Raw genomic sequence first — 20,173 nt, 5'->3', positions numbered from 1 at the left:
TTATAGAGAAATTGAAAGCAGAAAACTTTGTAGCCATTAAAAACTTTTTAAAGAGTAATCACACAGAAAAATATTCACAGTGCGTTAAATTTAAAAATAGACTACAAAAATGCATGTAAATCTGATTCCAATTTTATTTAATATATGTGGTAGGTAAAAAGTAAAAGAAAGATATTTAGAAAAATGTGAATGGCTGTTCCCTCTGGGTAGTTATCTTTGGTCATGGATCACTTAAATTTTTCTATTTCTCTACAACGAATTACTTGTATGACAGAAACTGAATTACTTTGGAGATGAGTTCCACCTAAAACCAGGAGCATCAGGAACCCCAAGTGACATCCTGGTTGGTCTTGCAGCCACAGTCAGTTCAGCAAGCAGCAGAGAAGCAAGAGGGACCTCGCCAGAGCACAGCTTCTCTGTGGACACTGACCCCAGTGAGCACATCATCGTGCGAGAGTAATAAAAAATGTACAAAACACTCCACAGAAGTGAAAATGCGGGGGTGCCTGCCTGGCTCAGTTGAAGAGTGTGCAACGCTTGACATTGGTATTGTGAGTTTGAGCTCCACATTGTGGGTAGAAATTACGAAAAAAAAAACCACTTAAAAAATACAAGAAGTAAAAAAGCAGAATGCTCTCTTTGAAAAAAGAGAAAATTATAAGTCTACAATTAGTTTTCTGGAGAATCTTGGTTTCTTTCTGGATCTGGAAGTGACCATTAACACTGATAGTGAACTGTGGGGCTGGTGTGCTCTAGAAATGCTCCACAGGAAGACACTCCAAGTTGGCTGTGAAAACAACATTGGACCTTCTTGGTACAGAGAAGAGGGTTTTTGAATCTTGTTCAGTGATGGATGGGTGGGTGGGTGAATGAAGAACAAACGAACGAATGAACGAATGAAGGACAGGGCCAGGAGAAAAGGGCACAAAGGTTGGAATCAGGTGGGGAGGGTACACGTTCCAGAACATACCAACTCTTCTTAAAGCCACAGGCCCTGGTTCTGCCCAGAATCACCTGAGACTCCTGCCAACAATACCCTGTAAGCCAAGTCTGCAGCTCGGTGCCGAGGCCCCTGGAGGCTGTAGCAGCAGGAAGGAGGGACAAGTCCCTCCTGTCAAGCCGGTGGCAGGAGGATGGAACTGGAGGGTAAGAGAGGGTAAGAGTCCTCCACAGAGGAGGAGGGGACAGCTCGACAGGAGGGGAGAGAGGCACACAGTCTGGGGGGCATTGTGTGGAGGAAGGGAACATATGACAGGAGAACCGGCTGGCAGAGCCGTCCTGCATGACCTGGGCAGGGCCAGAATGGGCACATCTCACAACCACAAAGTCTATGCTAGGAACACACCCTTGAGAAACCCACACGCGTCCCCACGACAACATATACAACCTCAGTGTTCCCAACAGAACAAGACTGAATTCTAGTGCATCCAGAAAACACTGCGCTGAGCCCAGGGCAACAGGGACCAGCAGGGCAGCCGAGGGAAGGCCTGCACTGGAGGACTTTGGGCCTTTCTGGCCTCTGGGAACTGCCCTCAACTGCAACCCACATGGCCCCAGTGGGAGGAGACATGGACCATGTCATCCCACAGTTCCGGATGGGTCACCTGATCAAAGCTGTCCCCAGACCTGGAACAAGGCACTTTTATACACCATCAAGAGGCCTAGGGTTGAGATTTAAAACTTGGTCCTAACTTGCCCTGTGTGGTGATTTTTTTTCTTTTTTAAAGGCTGCCCCTTGCAGGGACTAACCAATTCATTTAAAAAAAAATTTTTTTTAACGTTTATTTATTTTTGAGAGAGAGACAGAAGACGAGCAGGGGAGGGGCAGACGGAGAGGGAGACACAGAATCCGAAGCAGCTCCAGGCTCGTAGCTGTCAGGACAGAGCCCGACGTGGGGCTCGAACTTACAAACTGAGATCACGACTTGAGCTGAAGTCCGACACTCAACTGACTGAGGCCCCAGGTGCCCCTGTGTGGTGATTCTTTAGGGACAGAGAGAAAGAAGCTGGCCGAGGAAAGGGGGACCAAGAATGCTGGGCAAGGGGGCCCCAAAGAAGAGCTCATCAGGCAAGCATCACCCTCAAGTGGGTCACCTACTTGTGGGGAGGTGGGCCAAGAATGCAGGCATCTGAAATTTTGGGGAAGAGGTGAAAAGAACTGAAGGGAGCCATGGGTCAAAGGCCAAGTCAGTAAATTAGGTATATGTTCAGCTCCTCAGCCTTCTAGGAACAAGCCAAAGCAGAACCATTCGGGATGAGAAATGAGAGTTATCACTGGGGTAAGACGAGAGCACGGGGCAGGGTGGCGCTCCTGGGTGGCTCAGTCAGTTTAAGCGTCTGATTTCAGCTCATGTCATCATCTCCCGTTTCATGGGATTGAGCCCAAGTCCCGTGTCAGGCTCCACACTGACAGCACAGAGACTGCTTGGGATTCTCTGTCACCGCTCCTCCCCTACTTGCACTTTCTCGCTCTCAAAAATAAATACATTAACTTAAAACGGGGGGGGGGGGTGGTGGTGCCTGGGTGGCTTAGTCAGTTAAGCATCTGACTTCTGCTCAGGGCATGGTCTCATGGTTCGTGAGTTCGAGATTCTGCTTCGGATTCTGTCTTGCTGTCTCCCTCCCCCTCTCTCTCTCTGCCCCTCCACTGCTTGCACCGTTTCTGTCTCTCAAAAAATGAATAAAAACGTTTAAAAAATTAAAAAAAAAAAAAAGAGAGAGCACAAGGTTTCTGGAGACAGCACGGGGGTGGTCACGAGAGCAGGCTCCCAGCTGGAGAGGTCAGCTGCTACCTGTGTCACCTGGGGGCTCATTCCATCTCATTCCCATATCCTGCTGGGGTTGCTGATGATAGGAGATGAAACTGCCAACTGCCAGAACTGAGGTGCCCAAGAAGTGGCATTCCACGTCCAGATGACCCTCCGCCAAGACACTGAGAGATCTCGGTCACTCTCTGTCACGTAACTGTGGTGATGGGACTCTCACTGGTACAAAGATCAGGAGGACAACAGTTCCCTTTTCTTTTCCATTTGCTGGTCTAGCTTCTCCTCCGTCAACATCACATCCAACAGACTGTGTATGCCGGCCTCGAGCTGTGTGCACGCACGCGCATTAGGGTTGGCGGGGGGAGCCGGCACCAGCAGCTTTGATGACACATCTCAGTCACTGAGGATAAAAACATCCACATCTCTGCCCTGTACCACCTGGCCAGGTTCCTGGGCATCATGGCCAAAGAAACAGATCAGCTTTCTCAGACAAAATAACAGGGTTCTGAGGCTAGGACAGAGTCCTATAATAGCTGTATATACTCGAGATACATAAGAGCTTTTGTATAAAGCCTATATTATCTCCAAATTCAGATGCTGAATTACTGACTTGTTCTTCCGAGATCAGACCAAAATAAGTTCTAAGGAGGTTTATTTGCCATATTTAGGATGTTCATGTGGGAGCAATGACAAACATCTGGCTACGATACTTTCTGGAATTTTGACTATTTCTTCCTGGCCAGAAGGAAAACATTAACTTTCTACTGGAATAGCAACTAGCACGGAACTTCAGGACTGAGACACTGTCCTCCAACTTGTCACATATTTAAATTAAAGCTTTTCCAATTTTTTAAAAAAGTAAGCCTCCTCCAAAAATTCTGAGTATGATAAAGAAAAGGGGAATGTGAGCAAACAGATTAACAATAATCAAGAAACCTCATATTCATTAGAACTTGCTCCCCAGTTGCCAGCAAAGGCACGGAACATTCACTTCTGTGGGTGAGGTCTCACACACCCAAACTACACCCCAGATTGTTCTTTTAATCACTAAATATCACCTTTTCCACACTATTAGCTTCCAGATAACAGAAAAGCTAAAATTCACATCAGTTCCTAAACCTGGTGGTGAATTATCAATTAGAAGAATATCTGTGTTAGAAATCTTGCCCTGAAGTCTAGCAGAAGGCCTCTCCCTCTAGCGCACCAACACTCAGACACTTTCCACGCTTAGCATGGTGTGGAGCTGAAAGCATTTCTACTCTGTGACTTTGCACACAGGACAAGACAAGCTGACACATGGCTTCCAGATGGTTTCTTTTATGGCTCAGAAAAAAAAAAGACCTTCTAGAGCTGAGGCCAGATTTCTATTTTCAAAACCACAAAATTCATTTAACTCACTGAAAATAAATCAAGACTTTACTAGATCAAAAAACCGGCCACTGACTGACCTTCGCATAGCTAAAACCCCCATCAATAGATGTCAAATGTCACTTAAAAAGAGACAGGACGGAAGCCTAGGCAGATGGCTCCCCAGACTCCGTGGTGCAGGCTGCTCTCCTTTCCCGGAACCACTAGATAAGTGCCTTCTGTACAGAAAGTATCTTATCTTCATTAGTCATCAGAAGAAAGAGCCACAAAGTGTTATCTCACCTCCTATCTCACAAAGTCCTGGTAAGTATACGTTGCAGGCAGCAAATGATTTATATGGACAAGGGTAATCAAAGTAGTGGTTACTTATAAATGAATTAAGTGAGAAATAACTGATTTAAAAATACAGTGTATCAGTTCCTAGTTCTTTAAATTTACAAGACAACGCTAAAGGGAACTTTAAAATGTTTTATAGATCTTCCGAGTCAGCGTCCACTCTTTGCCAGCTTCATCTCAGGGACACTGTGGCCAGCCCTCAGCTGTGCTTTCTTGGTGGTCCTCACAACCTTGCAATGTAGAAACGTTCACTCCGGGGGCACCTGGGTGGCTCAGTCGGTTGAACGTCTGACTCTTGATTTTGGCTCGGGTCATGATTTCGTGGTTCACAGTCCCTGGGATCAAGCCCCCATGCCGGGCTCTGCACTACTAGCTTGGAGCCTGCTTGGGATTCTCTCTCATTCTCATTCTCTCTCTCTCTCTCTCTCTCTCTCTCTCTCTCTCTCTCTCTCTCTCCCCGCTGCTCACGTGTGCATGCTCTCTCTCTCTCTCTCTCAAAATAAATAAACTTTAAAAACAAACAAAAAAAATGTTCATTCCATATGTGTGCCAGGGCTCTGCAAGAGGGTTAACTTCATAAGTACCCAAAACCTACCCAAGGAACCACTCTGGAGATAACTGATTACTGGTACAGTTCTCATGTTTTTGGCTCAAAAATTTCCCTTCTTTAACCATTAAAAATAACCATTAAAAATAAACTTCTAGAATTTCACCTCAAACCATAATGAGCTACCACCTAACACCCCCCAGGATGACTAGAACTCAGAGACCAGGTAATACAGGTGCAGGGGAGGACATGGACAGACTGGAGGCCCACACACTGCTGGTGGGTGAGCCCCAGACACAGCCAGCCACTCTGGAAAATGGTGTGGCAGTTCCTCTAACAGTTACCACGTGACCCAGCAATTCCACTCCTGGGTACACACTCAAGAGAAACACACACGTCCACACAAAACCCTGCACATGAATATTCACAGCAGTACGATTCCTGACAGCTAAAAGGTGGAGTGTCCGTCAGCTGCCGAATGATAAACAAAATGTGGTCTATCCATACACAGCATTATTCGGGCACAGAAAAGAAAGCAGTGCTGACACATTCTACACACGTACAAACCTCTGAAACATGATGCTCAGGAAAAGAAGCCAGTCACAAAAGAACACACGTAGTCCCACTCACAGGAAATGTGCAGAACAGTGCGGTCTATGGAGGAGGGGCGCACACTACTGTCCGCTTACAGCTGAAGCGAGAGGAGACGAGGGCAGCAAAGTGGCAGCTAAAAGCTATGAGGTTTCTTCCTGAGGCGACGAAGAGGTTTTCAAACTGACCGCTGCAGCTGCCCGTCTGGGAACACACTAAGCCTCGTGGAAGTGCGCACTTCAAATGGGTGACTTGTGTGGGACGTGAACTTTCCTTCAACGAGGCTGTTGAAGACTTTACCGTCGACGCCACTGAAACCTGTCTGGACAAGAGCAGACCCTGGCTTCTGGCTGTAAGCCCTCTGGACTCGCGGGCAACAAGCACTGGACAAGCTCATGTGATCCAGCCCTAGAAGGGGCCGGAACAAAGCTTCCCCACACCCAGCGAGCCCCCCATCTCCTCCTTGGCAGTTGGAGTGCTGGAAGCATGGGCTGTCACCGCGGCGGTCAACACAGCGACGTGACATGCAGTGCGTCCGCACACCCAGGGAGAGGGGAGAAAGAGATACAACTGGGGGCCTGCAGAGCTCACCTTTCTTAAGAAACTGTAACGAGGATGGCCAGTGCCATCTTACTTACTAAGACAGACACGAAACAGCACACACTGCTCGGGAAGAGACGTGAACCCCAACAGGGAGGTCTTCGGGCTGAGCTACTCTGTATTTTCACTGAACAACATAGAAGCATTTCCAAAATAACTAAAAGTCAAAATTTTCCCTAAATTAAAAAGGTCCCTTCAATGTCAACTAGGGATTCTACACAATGCCAGTGATTCAAACTCCCTGTGTGCAGGAGCCAGTGGCCGCGCCCCCCCCCCCCCCCCCCCCCCCCCCCCAAACAAACACACACGCACTTGAATCTGAGGTCAGAAAACTCTGCTCTAGGGGAGAATTCAGGACACTCTTGAAGAAAGGATGTTAACCCAATCTATGTTTTGATTTCCTTCATTCAACACACGTATTTACCGAGCCAGCACGGTGCCACACCAAGAACTCGGCAGAGCCTCAGACAAAACCTTGTCTCTGGGACTTGCCTTCCAGGAGGAGAGAGACCTCAGACAAGCTCTGGGGCAGGGGGTGGCTTCACTAAGACCTTCCTTCTGTGCCGCCAACAAAGACCCAGCCGGGGGTATCTGTGCACTGTGGGCCTGCTGCCCATACCACGAGTGTGCACCATCCCAGACAACAACCTGTGTCTCTTAGCTCAGATATAAAGGGCAGAGGGTGGCGGAGTGAGTGTCACCTGCAGGACCCTGAGACCTGAGCTCTACTGCCACCCACTTGTCCCCCCGACCTTCATCCCCCATCCTTCCCGAAGCTCTTCCTTCCCCCTCATCTCCTCATTCAGGCACAAGACCCGACAGGTAAAGCATCCCGTGGAGGAAACTCAAACTTCCCCCAAGCAGCAACGACAGTCTGGGCGAAGAGCTCTGGGGGCCCAGACCGCCCAGACCAGTGTGAGCTCAACCCCCGACTCACGCCTGCGCAGACGGACCGCGGGGTGACCCACGGAGCCACCGACGGTTACCCTCACCTCATTGTAACGTTCCATCCCCCATCCAAGGAAGAGCCCAAGCCTCATTTCTACAACACACGGCGTGTGTGTCCGCGGAAGGTTTCCTTCAGGCCCGTGTGTGACCGCGTGCCCGCCTCTACACGGGATGACGAGGCTCCCCTTTCTGAATATTCCATCCTAACCCTAAATGAAAGGAACCCAGCCACCCTTGCTCGAGGGTCACCGGCTTTGGAAGTGATTTCCCGTGATCTCCTTCTTTGCCGCAAATAAAGTCTTCTTTGTGTGCTAACTCGCCTGGTGGAGGTTCTACGTGTGACTCACCAAGGAGGGAACTCACGTCAGTTTGGTCACCAGCGGTCAAGGAACAAGCAGTGGTGGATCAGTGATGGGGCCCCAGGGGCAACCAGCCTCCATCTCTGGATCTTTTACATCTTTGGAGCCATGGCTCATGGGAGACACTGGGGAGAATGGATCAGGGCAAGCCTGTGTTCTTGGACCAGAATCTCACAGAGGGGTATGGGGGAAGCATGTCCCCCCAGAGAAGGCCATGTGGCTTGCTCTGGGGCAGGCCCCACAAAGCATGTCGCCCGGCAAACGAGACCAGCCCACTGATGGGAGATACTAGAACTTCACAGAGACAGTCATCTTTCCAGAGATGCATTCCTGATCCACTGGCAACAGCCGTTGTGGTATACCGAATAAAATGGTCACAAATTCCTTGGCACTCCCGCTACAAGGTAGCTCTACTGCTCCCCACTCTTCCCTGCTTGAATCTGGGCTTGCCTGGTGGCTTGTTTTGATCAGTTAAACTTGGTAGGCGTTACAGCACATGAACCCCAAGCATCCAGGGACCTGGCAGCTTCCACTCTTGAGAACATTTCCATCATGGTGCAAATAAGGAGAAGCTAGCTCCCTGGAGGGTGGAAAGAGGTTCTAGCTGGGGTGCCAGACATGGTAGGCCCTCCAGGCCGGCCCAGACCAGAAGGCCCTCCCAAGCCAACACTCAAACATGCAGGAAACATTTGATATTTGCTGTTTGAAGTTACAAGGTTTTAGAGTGGTCTGTTACTTAACAAAATCCACTGACAGGGTTGTAGAGGACAGGGTACCTGGAAGCTGAATACAAATGACTCAAAAAAACATACTGAATTCTAACTCCTCCTAAAAGGCATGCGTCAGTGGGTAACATCATTCAAAAAGTACTCCATCCAACTCGGGGTATGTGGCAGCAATGTGATTCTGCAATTTCTGGTGACTCCGACAGGCTTACCAGAATATCAACCTGCAGGGAAGTGAAGATGATGATTCCATCTGATGAACAGAAGCAACTATAGGGGCCAAGAGCAGGCCTCCCCAAGATGGGCCACTGTGGCATGAACACTATTTTGAGTTAAAAGCAATAAAAACCCAGCAGATTCAGGAAAAGCTCTTCACCGCCCTCCCCCTCACCCCCCAACTAACTGCACCAGGAAGAGAACTATTAACAAAGACTCTTCACCTGAGACACTTATCTGCACGACAGTCAACCCCTATTCCCAGACATCTCCTCTCCCCTTCCTGTCCCAGACCCAACCCCCCTCCTGAGCTCATATAAGCATCGTGCTGCCTGTGTTAGGAATTTCCATCTCTGTGGATTCCCTATACATATGCTATTAAGTTGGATGTTTGCCGGCTGATCTGTCTCATGTCAATCTGATTCTTGGTCTAGCCAAACAGATCTGGAAGGGCAGAGAAAATTCTTCCTCCCCAACACAATAATCTCAACCTACTCAACTCTGACAAGTTCTAAATATGGTGAAACCTTTACAAAATGCCACTTCTGAATGCTGACGAATAAAGCAATCCAGACACTTAGCGATGGCGTGTATCTCAGAGAAGGGCTATGTGTTATTTATGACTCCACAATAAATATGTGCTTTCTTCTTTTTTGGGCCTAGTTTTAGTTGATAAAGACTATTAGGCAGGATAAAAAAAGATGCTCTGAAAGTAAGCTCTGAATAGCTCAGTTCTTTGTGTTCTTTTCTCTCCTCTCCTCTCCTCCCCTCCCCTCCGTTCTTTCTTTTGAACATTCTGAGAGTGTTATAAGCCTAGACCATAGTGGGTGTGTCTATCAGAAGACGGCTAAACGGTGGAACTCTTGAGAGCACTGGCTGGAAAAGATCTGGGAGTCCAGCTAACCCTGCACACCTTTAACCCATTTCCTGCAGGTGACTCATCAAAGAGCACCATGCGGGGCTGGGAAATGCTGCCAAAGAGAGCCCACAGCCAGCCTCTAGCTCTCCAGCATTCAAAGGTAGCCTGTTTTGGACTACCTTCCCAGCAAAGGCTGCCTCTGGCAACACGGGAGTGACCTGGGAAGCTGGACAGACAGGTCTTACCAGTTTCAATTACTACTGCCCTGATGAAATGCTACTCAATTTCCTCCTCAGGTAAGACCTTAAAAGGAGTGTTAGGGGTCCTCTGAATTCAGATACTATGAATCTATGCACTAGACGCTTACCATCAAACACTCAAGCAGGAGAGGCAAGAGAGGCTGGTGTGCCTGGGACCCCAGGCAAGAGGACTGGGGTACAGCCCTGACCTCCAGCTCCCCACCACTGACCCCCTCCCTCACTCCCTCCTCCCCTTCCCATGCAATGCGTTCTGAATTAGGCACCACCAGAGCCCCCAAGAAGTTTCCTCTAGGGTCATCACAGCTTGGCCCCCAGCTCAGTAATCTTAGTTTCTGTGTAGCATCCTGACTTCTTGACAGAAATCTCTAAGCACAAATAAGCCTCCTGCTAAAGTTTAAATTCATTCTCTTGTCCTTCCTTTTGTGACATTAAGAGCAGAAAAAACTTCTAAAGGTATTACTTTAAACCATTATGAAAAAATTAGAGAAGAGAGACTATCTTTGTGCATTACATACAAAATAAATAATTTTAAAAAGCACACTCATTCTAACACCATTTAGAAAATCAGTGTTTTCTAAAGTATTATGTGGGTCTAAAAAGTATTGATTAGATACATATATACACACATACACTTATATGATACATTTACACATTTTTGCTATATTCACTTGTTTTTGCCAACATTATCAGTGCAATCTATTGTTAGGAAATTTTCAAAATAAAAACGTTATTATGTTTCCTGTATCTGTTGATACAGAAAAACAAGTTCAATGTTACTGTGCAACACCACCTGTGTGCCAGGCTCTTTGCACCCGTCCTTGCCACAGCCCCTGAGAAGAGGGGACTACAATCACCGCCACGTTTCAGAGAGGAGCTGACACACAGTGGGCAGATCTGGATGGGTCCAGTCCGTGCTCCACAGCAGTCAGCCAGCCTCTCTGAAGAACAGAAGGGCCATGTTGTATCAGAATTTCAAAGGAAAGACAGGAGAATATCACTCTTCAAATAAAAGCAGAAACTCAGACTCACTGTTTCCAAGGATCTTAGTGTTACCAACACCACCCTTGGTCAGCTTGATAAACAGGCCAAGTCTGATCAGCAAAATGGAATGTGGTTCATCATACTTGACTTTTAGAAAGTATAAGGCAATATGCCTCCAAATATCGCTACTTACCTCAATGTCAAATATTTCCATGCTGTTGTCCAGCAGCTTCACTCGGAGGTGAAGGTGCTTCTCCTGTGTTCTGGCTGATGCCCGTGCTGCGGTTGCCAAGAGGTTCTGCCCAGGCTCGAGGGTGCTCACTCCCCCTGGGGTCTGGGCGCCCAAGCGTGTCCCTGGAGTCTGCAAGACTCTGTATGTTCCTTCTATCTCCCCCATTCTTCATCAGCTAAGAATGAAGGGCACTCTAAAACAAAACAAAAAACCCCAAAGAGTCATTGAAAGTCATTTAATGTTTGTTTATTTTTGAGACAATGTGAGAGACAGAGTGCAAGCAGCGGAGGGGCAGACGGAGGGAGACACAGAATCTGAAGCGGGCTCCAGGCTCTGAGCTGTCAGCCCAGAGCCTGATGTGGGGCTGGAACTCCTGAACCGTGAGATCATGACCTGAGCCGAAGTCGGATGCTCAACCGACTGAGCCACTCAGGCGCCCCCAAAGTTATTTAGATATTAAGAAAAATCAGGTGCCCAGGAATTCTCTGCTCTAATTTTGCAACTTCTAGGCGTCTTAAGTTACGTTAAAGCAAAGAGTTAAACAAGATCACCTTCTACTCATACATGGATCGGTGGATCACAAAATAACAAGCACTGTTCACAAAGACACTATTTCTTGGTGCTTCTGCAAGCCAGGCAATGCATCCTCTCGTGTAAGTCACAAGACCTCACCCAACAGTGGCCTGTGCCTTCGTCCGGCCGCCTGGAGTCCCCGGCACACCCTCTGGGCTCCAGCAGCCCAGAGAGTTGTTGTGCTGATGGTACACTGTTAAATGCCAGATGGTACGTTTCAGCAAAGAGGAGCAGGTGCCACGCAGCAAGTGCAGTGCACGACGGGCACCATTCAGTAGGCCACTCCCTGTGCTGGGTGAGGACAGCCAGGTGAGGACAGCCCAGGTTGGTCTGGGCCGGGTTCAGGCTTCCCAGTTTTGTAAGCGGTGTCTTACCAGGCTGGACGGAGGCCATCAGAGTGACATGAGGGCTGTGTGCCTGATGTGAGGGGCACTGGCCCCAGGCCAGGCCGTTCCCAGCACCACTTAGCTGTTCTCACGATGTCCTTGCACCCGCTGCCTGCTAAGCAGACACCAGCACACAAGCGATGCCCTCCGCCCTTCCCAGTCCTCCATGGCATGCCATGGAAACTTCTCTAGCTTCAAGCTAGAAAGCTGAACAGGGTTAATCACGTCATTGTTTTCACAAAGAAAGAAGAGGCTGAGTATCAGCTAGAATCTAATAATACCAGCTTGCTTTCCTTTGTATTAATCTAGCTACTCTCTATTTATGACAAATTTACTTCTTAAATATGTGTATTTATGTTTGAAAGTCAACTTAAAGAAAAATCTTGATCAGTGAAGCACAGTATGACAAAAAACAAATTCGAGACGTTTACTCAAGAAAGAGCAGATGGGAATGCAAGCTGGTGCAGGTACTCTGGAAAACAGAATGGAGGTTCCTCAAAAAACTAAAAATAGAACTACCCTATGACCCAGCAATTGCACTACTAGGCATTTATCCACAGGATACAGGTGTGCTGTTTCGAAGGGACACAGGCACCCCCATGTTTATAGCAGTACTATCGACAAGAGCCAAAGTATGGAAAGAGCCCAAATGTCCATCGATGGATGAATGGATAAAGAAGATGTGGTATATATATACAATGGAGTTCTACTCTGTAATCAAAAAGAATGAAATCTTGCCATTTGCAACTACGTGGATGGAACTGGAGGATATTATACTAAGTGAAATTAGTCAGAGAAAGACAAAAATCATATGGCTTCACTCATATGAGGACTTTAAGACACAGAACAGATGAACATAAGGGAAGGGAAGCAAGAATAATAGAAAAACAGGGAGGGGGACAAAACAGAAGAGACTCTTAAATACGGAGAACAAACAGGGTTACTGGAGGGGTTGTGGGAGGGGGGATGGGCTCAATGGGTAAGGGGCACTAAGGAATCTACTCCTGAAATCATTGTTGCACTATATGCTAACCAATTAGGATGTAAATTTAAAAAAATAAAAAATTAAATTAAAAAAAAAAGAAAGAGTGGGGCTGCTGGGAAAACTACTTCACTCCCTTACCTCTGACAAGCATTCTACTAACGTGCGGTAAATTTCTTAGAGAATTAATCTAAATTTCCAGTCCATTCCCTCATGTGCCAACCTAACTGTTGGCTCCCCTGGCCCTTTCATCCGTTCCATGCTTACTTTGTTATCAAGAAAAACCATTTCATGAATGTTTTGTCTCTTGAATTAAGTTTAAAAACTTCTCAGTCACCCGCTGAGCCACCTCTACCACACACTTAAACCCTACCCAGCAAAGACAAGGTCTCCAGCCCACGTGGGCAAGAACTTCCACACACGTGCGATCTGTCGAACAAGCAGGCAGAGCACAAGAAAGCTAAAACCTCCCGGGACAGTGAACCAAGAACGGTATGAGCAAAGTGACAAGGTGGTGTCACTCTGCCAAATACACCTCCCGCCCCCACTCTTGCACAAGGACGGACTGCCCCTCGTGGACAGGCACAGGTCTGGTTCAGGTTAGCAGTTACCCACCATATTCGAATCCCCTCTCCGGGTTGTATGCACCCTGACAGCAGGAACTAAATTCTTACTGTGAATGTTTGCTAAGTATTTATTTAATTCACAGCAGTGGCATCAAGGAACATGAACTGCCTCATCAGGCAATGCACCATACAGGCCTGAGCAGTGAAAGACAGACTATGGTCACAAACAGAAAACACTGGAAAATCACTAATATTCATGCCACTAATATTAAATGTGGGATGAGATTCTGAGAACCAGAAGGATGAACTTTTTCAATTTCACTGATGTGAGTAGTTAACGCAAAATTGATGGGATGTGAACGAAGAAGACACCACCTGCAAGGTGTCTCTAATGTGCACATAGAGGAGAACAAGTTCTTGGTTAGTTCACAGCATTTACTGACCCTGAGGCACTGAGAGCAGGTCCTTCTGAGAAACTATGGGCCGTTTAACCCTGGGCACCAAAGTGATCCTTCCCTTTTCAAGCTACTGTTCTGAAAATTTAGGTACAACCAAAACATATTTTAACAAGTCACTTATTTATTCCATTATATATTCTCATGTAGACTTTTCTTTTTTAAATTTTTTGAATGTTTATTTATTCTTGAGAGAGAGAGAGAGAGAGGTGGGGAGAGAGAGAGAGACAGAGCAGGAACAGGAGAAGGGCAGAGCAACAGAGGGACACAGAATCTGAAGCAGGCTTCCAGGCTCTGAGCTGTCAGCACAGAGCCCAATGTGGGGCTCAAACTCATGAGCTGTGAGATTATGACCTGAGCTGAAGTCGGATGCTTAACTGATTAAGCCACCCAGGGTTTCCTGATATAGATTTTTTTCTTAATAATTTTAGATGGAAAAAATTTCTTCAGATTATCTTCTACTCGTTATGATAAGAGAGTCCTGTCTAGACACATACTTCTAAAACAAAACAGGCAAGACTCACCCCCAGTGTGCTGAGGGGCACATCAGGGTGGGCACGCTGTAAGAAGAGTGTGCAAGGAGATTCGTACTAGAAAACTCGCAGTGGTCCATCTTGGTGGGAGGGCTTCTGTCTCCGGGATAAGGTTTCAGAAGGGCCCTCTGGCATGGTTACATCACTTGGTTAGACCATGTTCACTTTATAATCGTTAAGCCATATACTCGATTTATGTGGTTTTTCTAGATCTTTGTTTATTTATATAATAAATAAATTAAAAACAGCATACTTTTAACATTATTTCATCTCTTCTAAGAACAAAAGACCACTTCTTGGTCCACAAGAGACCTGTGCAGGTCTGCATGCCTTTTGAGCAGCAAATGGACATCCTAGTTATTTTCATCTAGTCCAAAGACCTCAATGTAGCTTAAGCTAAGACTCGGGGTCATCAGACACTCTTGTTCTGGAAGGTCATTGAGGAAATGGCCCCGAAGTACCCTACTGCTTATGTCTAAAGAAAAATACGGTTGCTATCACATAACAGTATGTGGCATAAATTACACGTTTAATATTTACTTGGCTTCAAAGTTTAAGAAATCTTAGAAAATGAGGAACTTAACAGAAAACTGGTACAGAACCCCGATGCTGCCCTCAGAGCCTACCCATCTGCTGCAGAACGAAAGGCGTAACCAGACCCCTGCAGAAACTCGAGGCCACTCTTTCAGCGGTCACGTGCCCTGCCCACCGCCTCCTCCAGCTGACCGCGGGAGAAAACGAAAGGAAAAACGTATGCACTGAATGAATCTGTTTTACATCAATTACGACCTAACAGAAATTACTTTGTTTTGCCTTGTGTGCTTCTAAATAAACATTTAAAGGGCAAGAGTATGCAAGACAGATGAGAAACACAGCAAGGCCACGTGAGCTGTTCTGCGGTCCTGGGAGCCCTAAATGTTAGATGCTAGCCCGTGCTCACTTCTCCTGCTTCCAGAGAGCCTCCCAGAAATCCAGAGGGAAGCAGTGGTGTGAAGAACCAAGGCCCTACACGGGCTCCAGATTTTGTCATCCTCCTCCATGAATGAAATGCTCTGCAGATTTCATTCCTAAAAATATTTCTGGTAGCTGGACACAATTTCCACTACTGACATTTAGCACTACCTACTAGAAAACTCCGTTTCTACCTACATATTTTCATTTAATAAAAAAAATTTTTAATGTTTTTTTAATTTATTTTTGAGAGAGAGAGAGAGAGAGCATGAGTCGGGGAGGGGCAGAGAGAGATGGAAACACAGAATCCAAAGCAGGCTCCAGGCTCTGAGTTGTCAGCACAGAGCCCGACGTGGGGCTCAAACTCACAAATTGTGAGATCGTGACCTGAGCTGAAGTCGGCTGCTTAACTAACTGAGTCACCCAGGCACCCCTAAAATTTTTTTAATTTTCATTTGAGAGAGAGAGAAAGATAACAAGCGAGTGGGAGATGGGGGGGGGGGGGGGGGGGGAGAGAGAGAGAGAGAGAGAGAGAGAGAGAATTCCGAGAAAAACTTTAAAAACCACCTTGTGGCCTTTCTCTGTCCTGGCCATTTTGGCGGTTGCTTCTGGTTGGGTCCGCCCCGCACCTAAGGCAGGAAGATGGTGGCCGCAAAGAAGACGAAAAAGTCGCTGGAGTCCATCAACTCTAGGCTCCAACTCGTTATGAAAAGTGGGAAGTACGTGTTGGGGTACAAGCAGACTCTGAAAATGATCAGACATGGCAAAGCGAAACTGGTCATCCTCGCCAACAACTGCCCAGCCTTGAGGAAATCTGAAATAGAATACTATGCCATGTTGGCCAAAACTGGTGTCCATCACTACAGCGGCAATAATATTGAATTGGGCACAGCGTGTGGGAAATACTACAGAGTGTGCACCCTGGCTATTATTGATCCAGGTGATTCTGATATCATTCGAAGCATGCCAGAACAGACTGGGGAAAAGTAAATCACGTAAAATTTTTCGTTAATAAAAATGGCTAGAGCTTGTTTAAAAAAAACAAAAAAAAAAACAAAAAAAAAAAACCACCTTGTGATATATTTCTATCTCAAAGTTGGAAAAATTCAGCTCAAAAGTCTGTCCATTTGGGCGCCTGAGTGGCTTAGTCAGTTAAGTGTCCAACTGATCAGATCTCATAGTTCGTGAGATTGAGCCCTGCATCCGGCTCTGTGTTGACAGCGTGGAGCCTGCTTGGGATTCTCTGTCTCTTTCTGTGCCCCTCCCCCACTTGTGCCCTCTCTTCCTCAAAACAAACAAAAAGTCTGTCCAAGCTTTGGGTGATGACATGTCAATGCGGGTTGTAGCAGATGTGCTACTCTGTGTGTCTGGGGGGGGGGGAGGGGGGGCTGATGGTGGGAAAGGTGTAAGAGGGACAGGGCATTTGGATATCTCTGTACCTGCAACTTGACTTTGATGTGAACTCAACACTGCTCTAAAACATAAAGCCTATTAAAAAAAAAAAAAAAAGCCTGCCACAGAACACATAACTCAGAAATGACTGCGCCAGGACCTAAGCCCGGCCTGGACCTGGCCACTAAGCCGCCTTGCTGTCTACTGGAAAATGAGCACATGGCTCCCCAGACAAAAGCACCCACTGGTCATGGTCCACAATAAAGGGAATTGCTTAAAAATTCTGTTACGCAAAAGATCTCCTTGGTTGCCTCTTTCAGGAGGATCATAAAACCTAAGTGTATACTGACCAATTAAGGAAGCAGAACATGGCACTCACTTCGACGACATCTTTCTAACACACCTAGAGCGTACGACAGCGCTGGCAAGAACGCTCGCTGCTGACAATGTTCAGATGGAGTCCTCACCTGGCTCCTGGGCCCTGGACTACATCACCTCTTCACTACAGCACAGCAAGAGGTAGGCCCTTTTATTCCCTAATAAGCATGACTAGTATTTTTTAGAACAAGCAACTAAGCAATTCAATCGGTATAAGGAATCAGAGAGAAAAATGTCAGAACATGTGCCGTAAGGCAACGCCTCAAAGAGCTGACAAGAAACAGCTGGCCAGATGGAGGGCAGGCAGGGCATCCGCATGCATGGGCACGTGTACTGGTGGCAAAAACACACCCACCTCCTCCAATCAAAAGGTTGATTCTCAACCCTTTTTTCCTTTGGTATGAAGCTGCCCAATTTAACACCAAAATCTTCACGGACAAAAGCAAGGTCTTTATGGTTCTCTAGCATGAACAAGAGAGTTGGAATAGAAACATGTGCATTTGCTTGTCTTCAAACAACAATGGAAGGATAAACCCAAACGTACTGACAGTGGCTGCCCATGGGATGGAATGCACCGGGAATACAGCACTGGAAACCTCTTCTTCCAGTGCACAAGGTTTCCATGGGTTGACTTGGGAACCTCCCGAATGTTTTACATACTTAGAAAGCAAAATGAAATCAGTGTTTTAGAAAAGCCCCAAAACTCAAAAATGAAATAAATGATCCTCACTGTACATTCAGACAGCAGCTAAACTACAAAAGGAATTACTTCAAGTGACTTTCAAACTCAGTAACCTCATTACCCATCACTAGTGGAATACATCCTAAAGATTAAAGACTACGAGTAAAACCACAACGTGGCATATTCTACAAGAAAACAATCTCATTTCTTCAATAAATGGCAAAGAAAAAAAACCAGCAAGCAAGCAAGCAGGCAGGCAAGCAAGCAAGCGACGGGGTGGGAGGAAGGTGATAGACACTGTTAAAACACATTATCTGTCAAATGCTCCCCATGGACCTTATTTGAATCCTGAATCAAGTGGAACAATCAGGGAAATCTGAGCACTTCCTTCAAATTAGGTGATTTAACAAGTACCACTAATTTCCTAGATGTTTTAATGGTATTGTGTATATACGAAGGTGGAAGACACCCTATCTCTTAGAGATACATAACTATTTTTGGATAGTGGAATAATACCTAGGATTACATTAAAATAATCCACTGAGGTGGGGGTCAAGAAGATAATAGTCCCCCTCCCCCAAAAAAACCCCAAACTATTGCCCATATGTTAATTATTGGAGCTGTTTTTGATATATGCACTTTTGTGGATGTTTGGAATTTTCTACGAGTTAAAAAAAAAAGAAAAAGAACAAATGAAAGAACAAACAACAGATCTGGCAACAATTTTCAGCGTACATTAAGGATCCAGAAAACCGCTGGAATAGTTCACAGGTGAGAGGGCGAGTGTGTGTACACCGTGAAATGCTGGCTCATCCCCTTATTTTCCATAGGAAACAGCAGCCTGAGAATGGAGCCGCTTGCTGAAGGCCACAGATCCAACCTGTGTAGACAGGACTAAGGCCCAGTGTCCTGACTCCCAGTCCAATACACTATAATGCAAATTCTTCAAGTTTAAAGGACAAAACAATTTGACTTTAAAAACTGTACATCCAGGGGCGCTTGGGTGGCTCAGTCAGTTGAGTATCCAACTCTTGATTGGCTCAGGTTGTGATCTCATGGTTTGTGGATTCGAGCCCTGCCTCGGACTCTGCACTGAGCACAGAGCCTGCTTGGGATTTCCCCCTCCCTCAAAATAAATAAATAAACGTTTAAAATATTGCACATCCATGCATCATACGTTCACTGTCATTTGTTAACTCTGTAACTCCATTTTACGTCAGTTATTGTATTTTCAGTTCTAAAATTCCTACTTGTTTTTCCTTTACATCTTTTTTTTTAAGTTCACTTTCTACCTTTCCATTTGTTTCAAGAATACCCTTGCTTCTCAGGACATTTTAGTAACAGCTGTTTTCTAAACCTCCCACAGTATCAGCTCACTGGAGTGTTCTGGTTTTTTTTTTTTTTTTTTTTTTTTTTTTTTTTTTAATTTATTTATTTATTTTTGGGACAGAGAGAGACAGAGCATGAACGGGGGAGGGGCAGAGAGAGAGGGAGACACAGAATCGGAAACAGGCTCCAGGCTCCGAGCCATCAGCCCAGAGCCTGACGCGGGGCTCGAACTCACGGACCGCGAGATCGTGACCTGGCTGAAGTCGGACGCTTAACCGACTGCGCCACCCAGGCGCCCCAGTAACAGCTGTTTTCAAGTGCGTTTCAGCTTTTTATCGCAGCCTTTACCAGTTGAGCAGCTTAAATAAGAGCCTTTTATTGTGTCAGTCTCTGTGGATCTGAAGTCTGGGTACAATGTACACCCGCAGAGCACTCTGCTGAAGGTCTCACAAGGTCTGCACAAGGGGACAGCTGGTGTGGGGTCTGAGATGGAAGAATGCATTTCCAGGCCCGCTCAGCTGTCTGGGTAGAGAACTGAGACCCCTGTCCTTGCTGGCACTGAGCTGCTGTACCATGGCATGTTCCTAGAAGTAACATCAGGAGGTGAAGGTCACGGGAGCCAAAATTCTGCCAAAGTCTCTGTCGGAGACCTGCAACATTCGTATCACCTCGGTTTGTGCCTGTCTTGTGTCTTCTGAGGGGATATTTTCCCGATTCTGTGTATGCTATGTAATTTTGGATAGGATTGTGGACTTTTGGAGCCCCGGATTGTGGCCATTTTTAATACTGTGTGGACTTGGGGTATTTCTGCTTTAGTAGACACAGGTCTGCTTGGGATCAGGCCGCAGGCTGTGGTCTCAGCGTCAGTTCCATGTTCAGAGGCTCCATCCTCCTTGTGTACCATCATCCAGAGGCCAGCTTGGTTCCCAGGCCGTGGCCTACCTCTTAGTTGAGTTCCCAAAGCCTCTGGCAAGTTCTTCGGGGTCAGACTCATACGTGCCCAGCTCAGCGTTGAGGCCATAAGTTCAAAGCAATTTCAGGGGTCACTTTCTTGAACTCTTCCCTCTCCCAAGTCTCCCTGGTATACTTTCCAGTTGCCTGGAGCTCCCCTTCTCAGTCCTTCAGCCAGAAACCTGGGGCTTTAGTTACTGGCTCCGCT

At 46.6% G+C, this 20,173-nt stretch overlaps 2 protein-coding genes across 8 annotated transcripts in view; one reads left to right on the top strand and one right to left on the bottom strand.

Annotated features, from left to right (window-relative positions):
• The window catches only part of FARP2 (FERM, ARH/RhoGEF and pleckstrin domain protein 2), a 104,591-nt gene that overhangs the window by 77,853 nt on the left and 6,565 nt on the right, over positions 1–20,173 (bottom strand). For all 7 annotated transcript variants that reach the window (XM_042950835.1, XM_042950838.1, XM_042950839.1 and 4 more), the window contains exon 2: positions 10,749–10,980. In XM_042950835.1, coding sequence (XP_042806769.1) covers positions 10,749–10,952 — 204 coding nt within the window. In that variant the 5' untranslated portion in view covers positions 10,953–10,980. The remainder of the gene's footprint in view (positions 1–10,748; positions 10,981–20,173) is intronic.
• On the top strand, positions 15,807–16,273 carry LOC122226902 (60S ribosomal protein L30). The gene has a single exon (XM_042950846.1). It carries the CDS (start codon positions 15,876–15,878, stop codon positions 16,221–16,223), a length of 348 nt encoding a protein of 115 aa, XP_042806780.1. The 5' UTR covers positions 15,807–15,875; the 3' UTR covers positions 16,224–16,273.

Source organism: Panthera leo, chromosome C1 (assembly GCF_018350215.1).
Source record: "Panthera leo isolate Ple1 chromosome C1, P.leo_Ple1_pat1.1, whole genome shotgun sequence".
NCBI lineage: Eukaryota > Metazoa > Chordata > Mammalia > Carnivora > Felidae > Panthera > Panthera leo.
The sequence above is the reverse complement of the archived record's forward strand: the minus strand, read 5'-3'. Positions and strand labels throughout refer to the sequence as shown.

What these genes read in the sequence shown, in the direction of transcription:
- LOC122226902 (XM_042950846.1), top strand. Translation starts at nt 15,876, where the DNA reads ATGGTGGCCGCAAAGAAGACGAAAAAGTCGCTGGAGTCCATCAACTCT.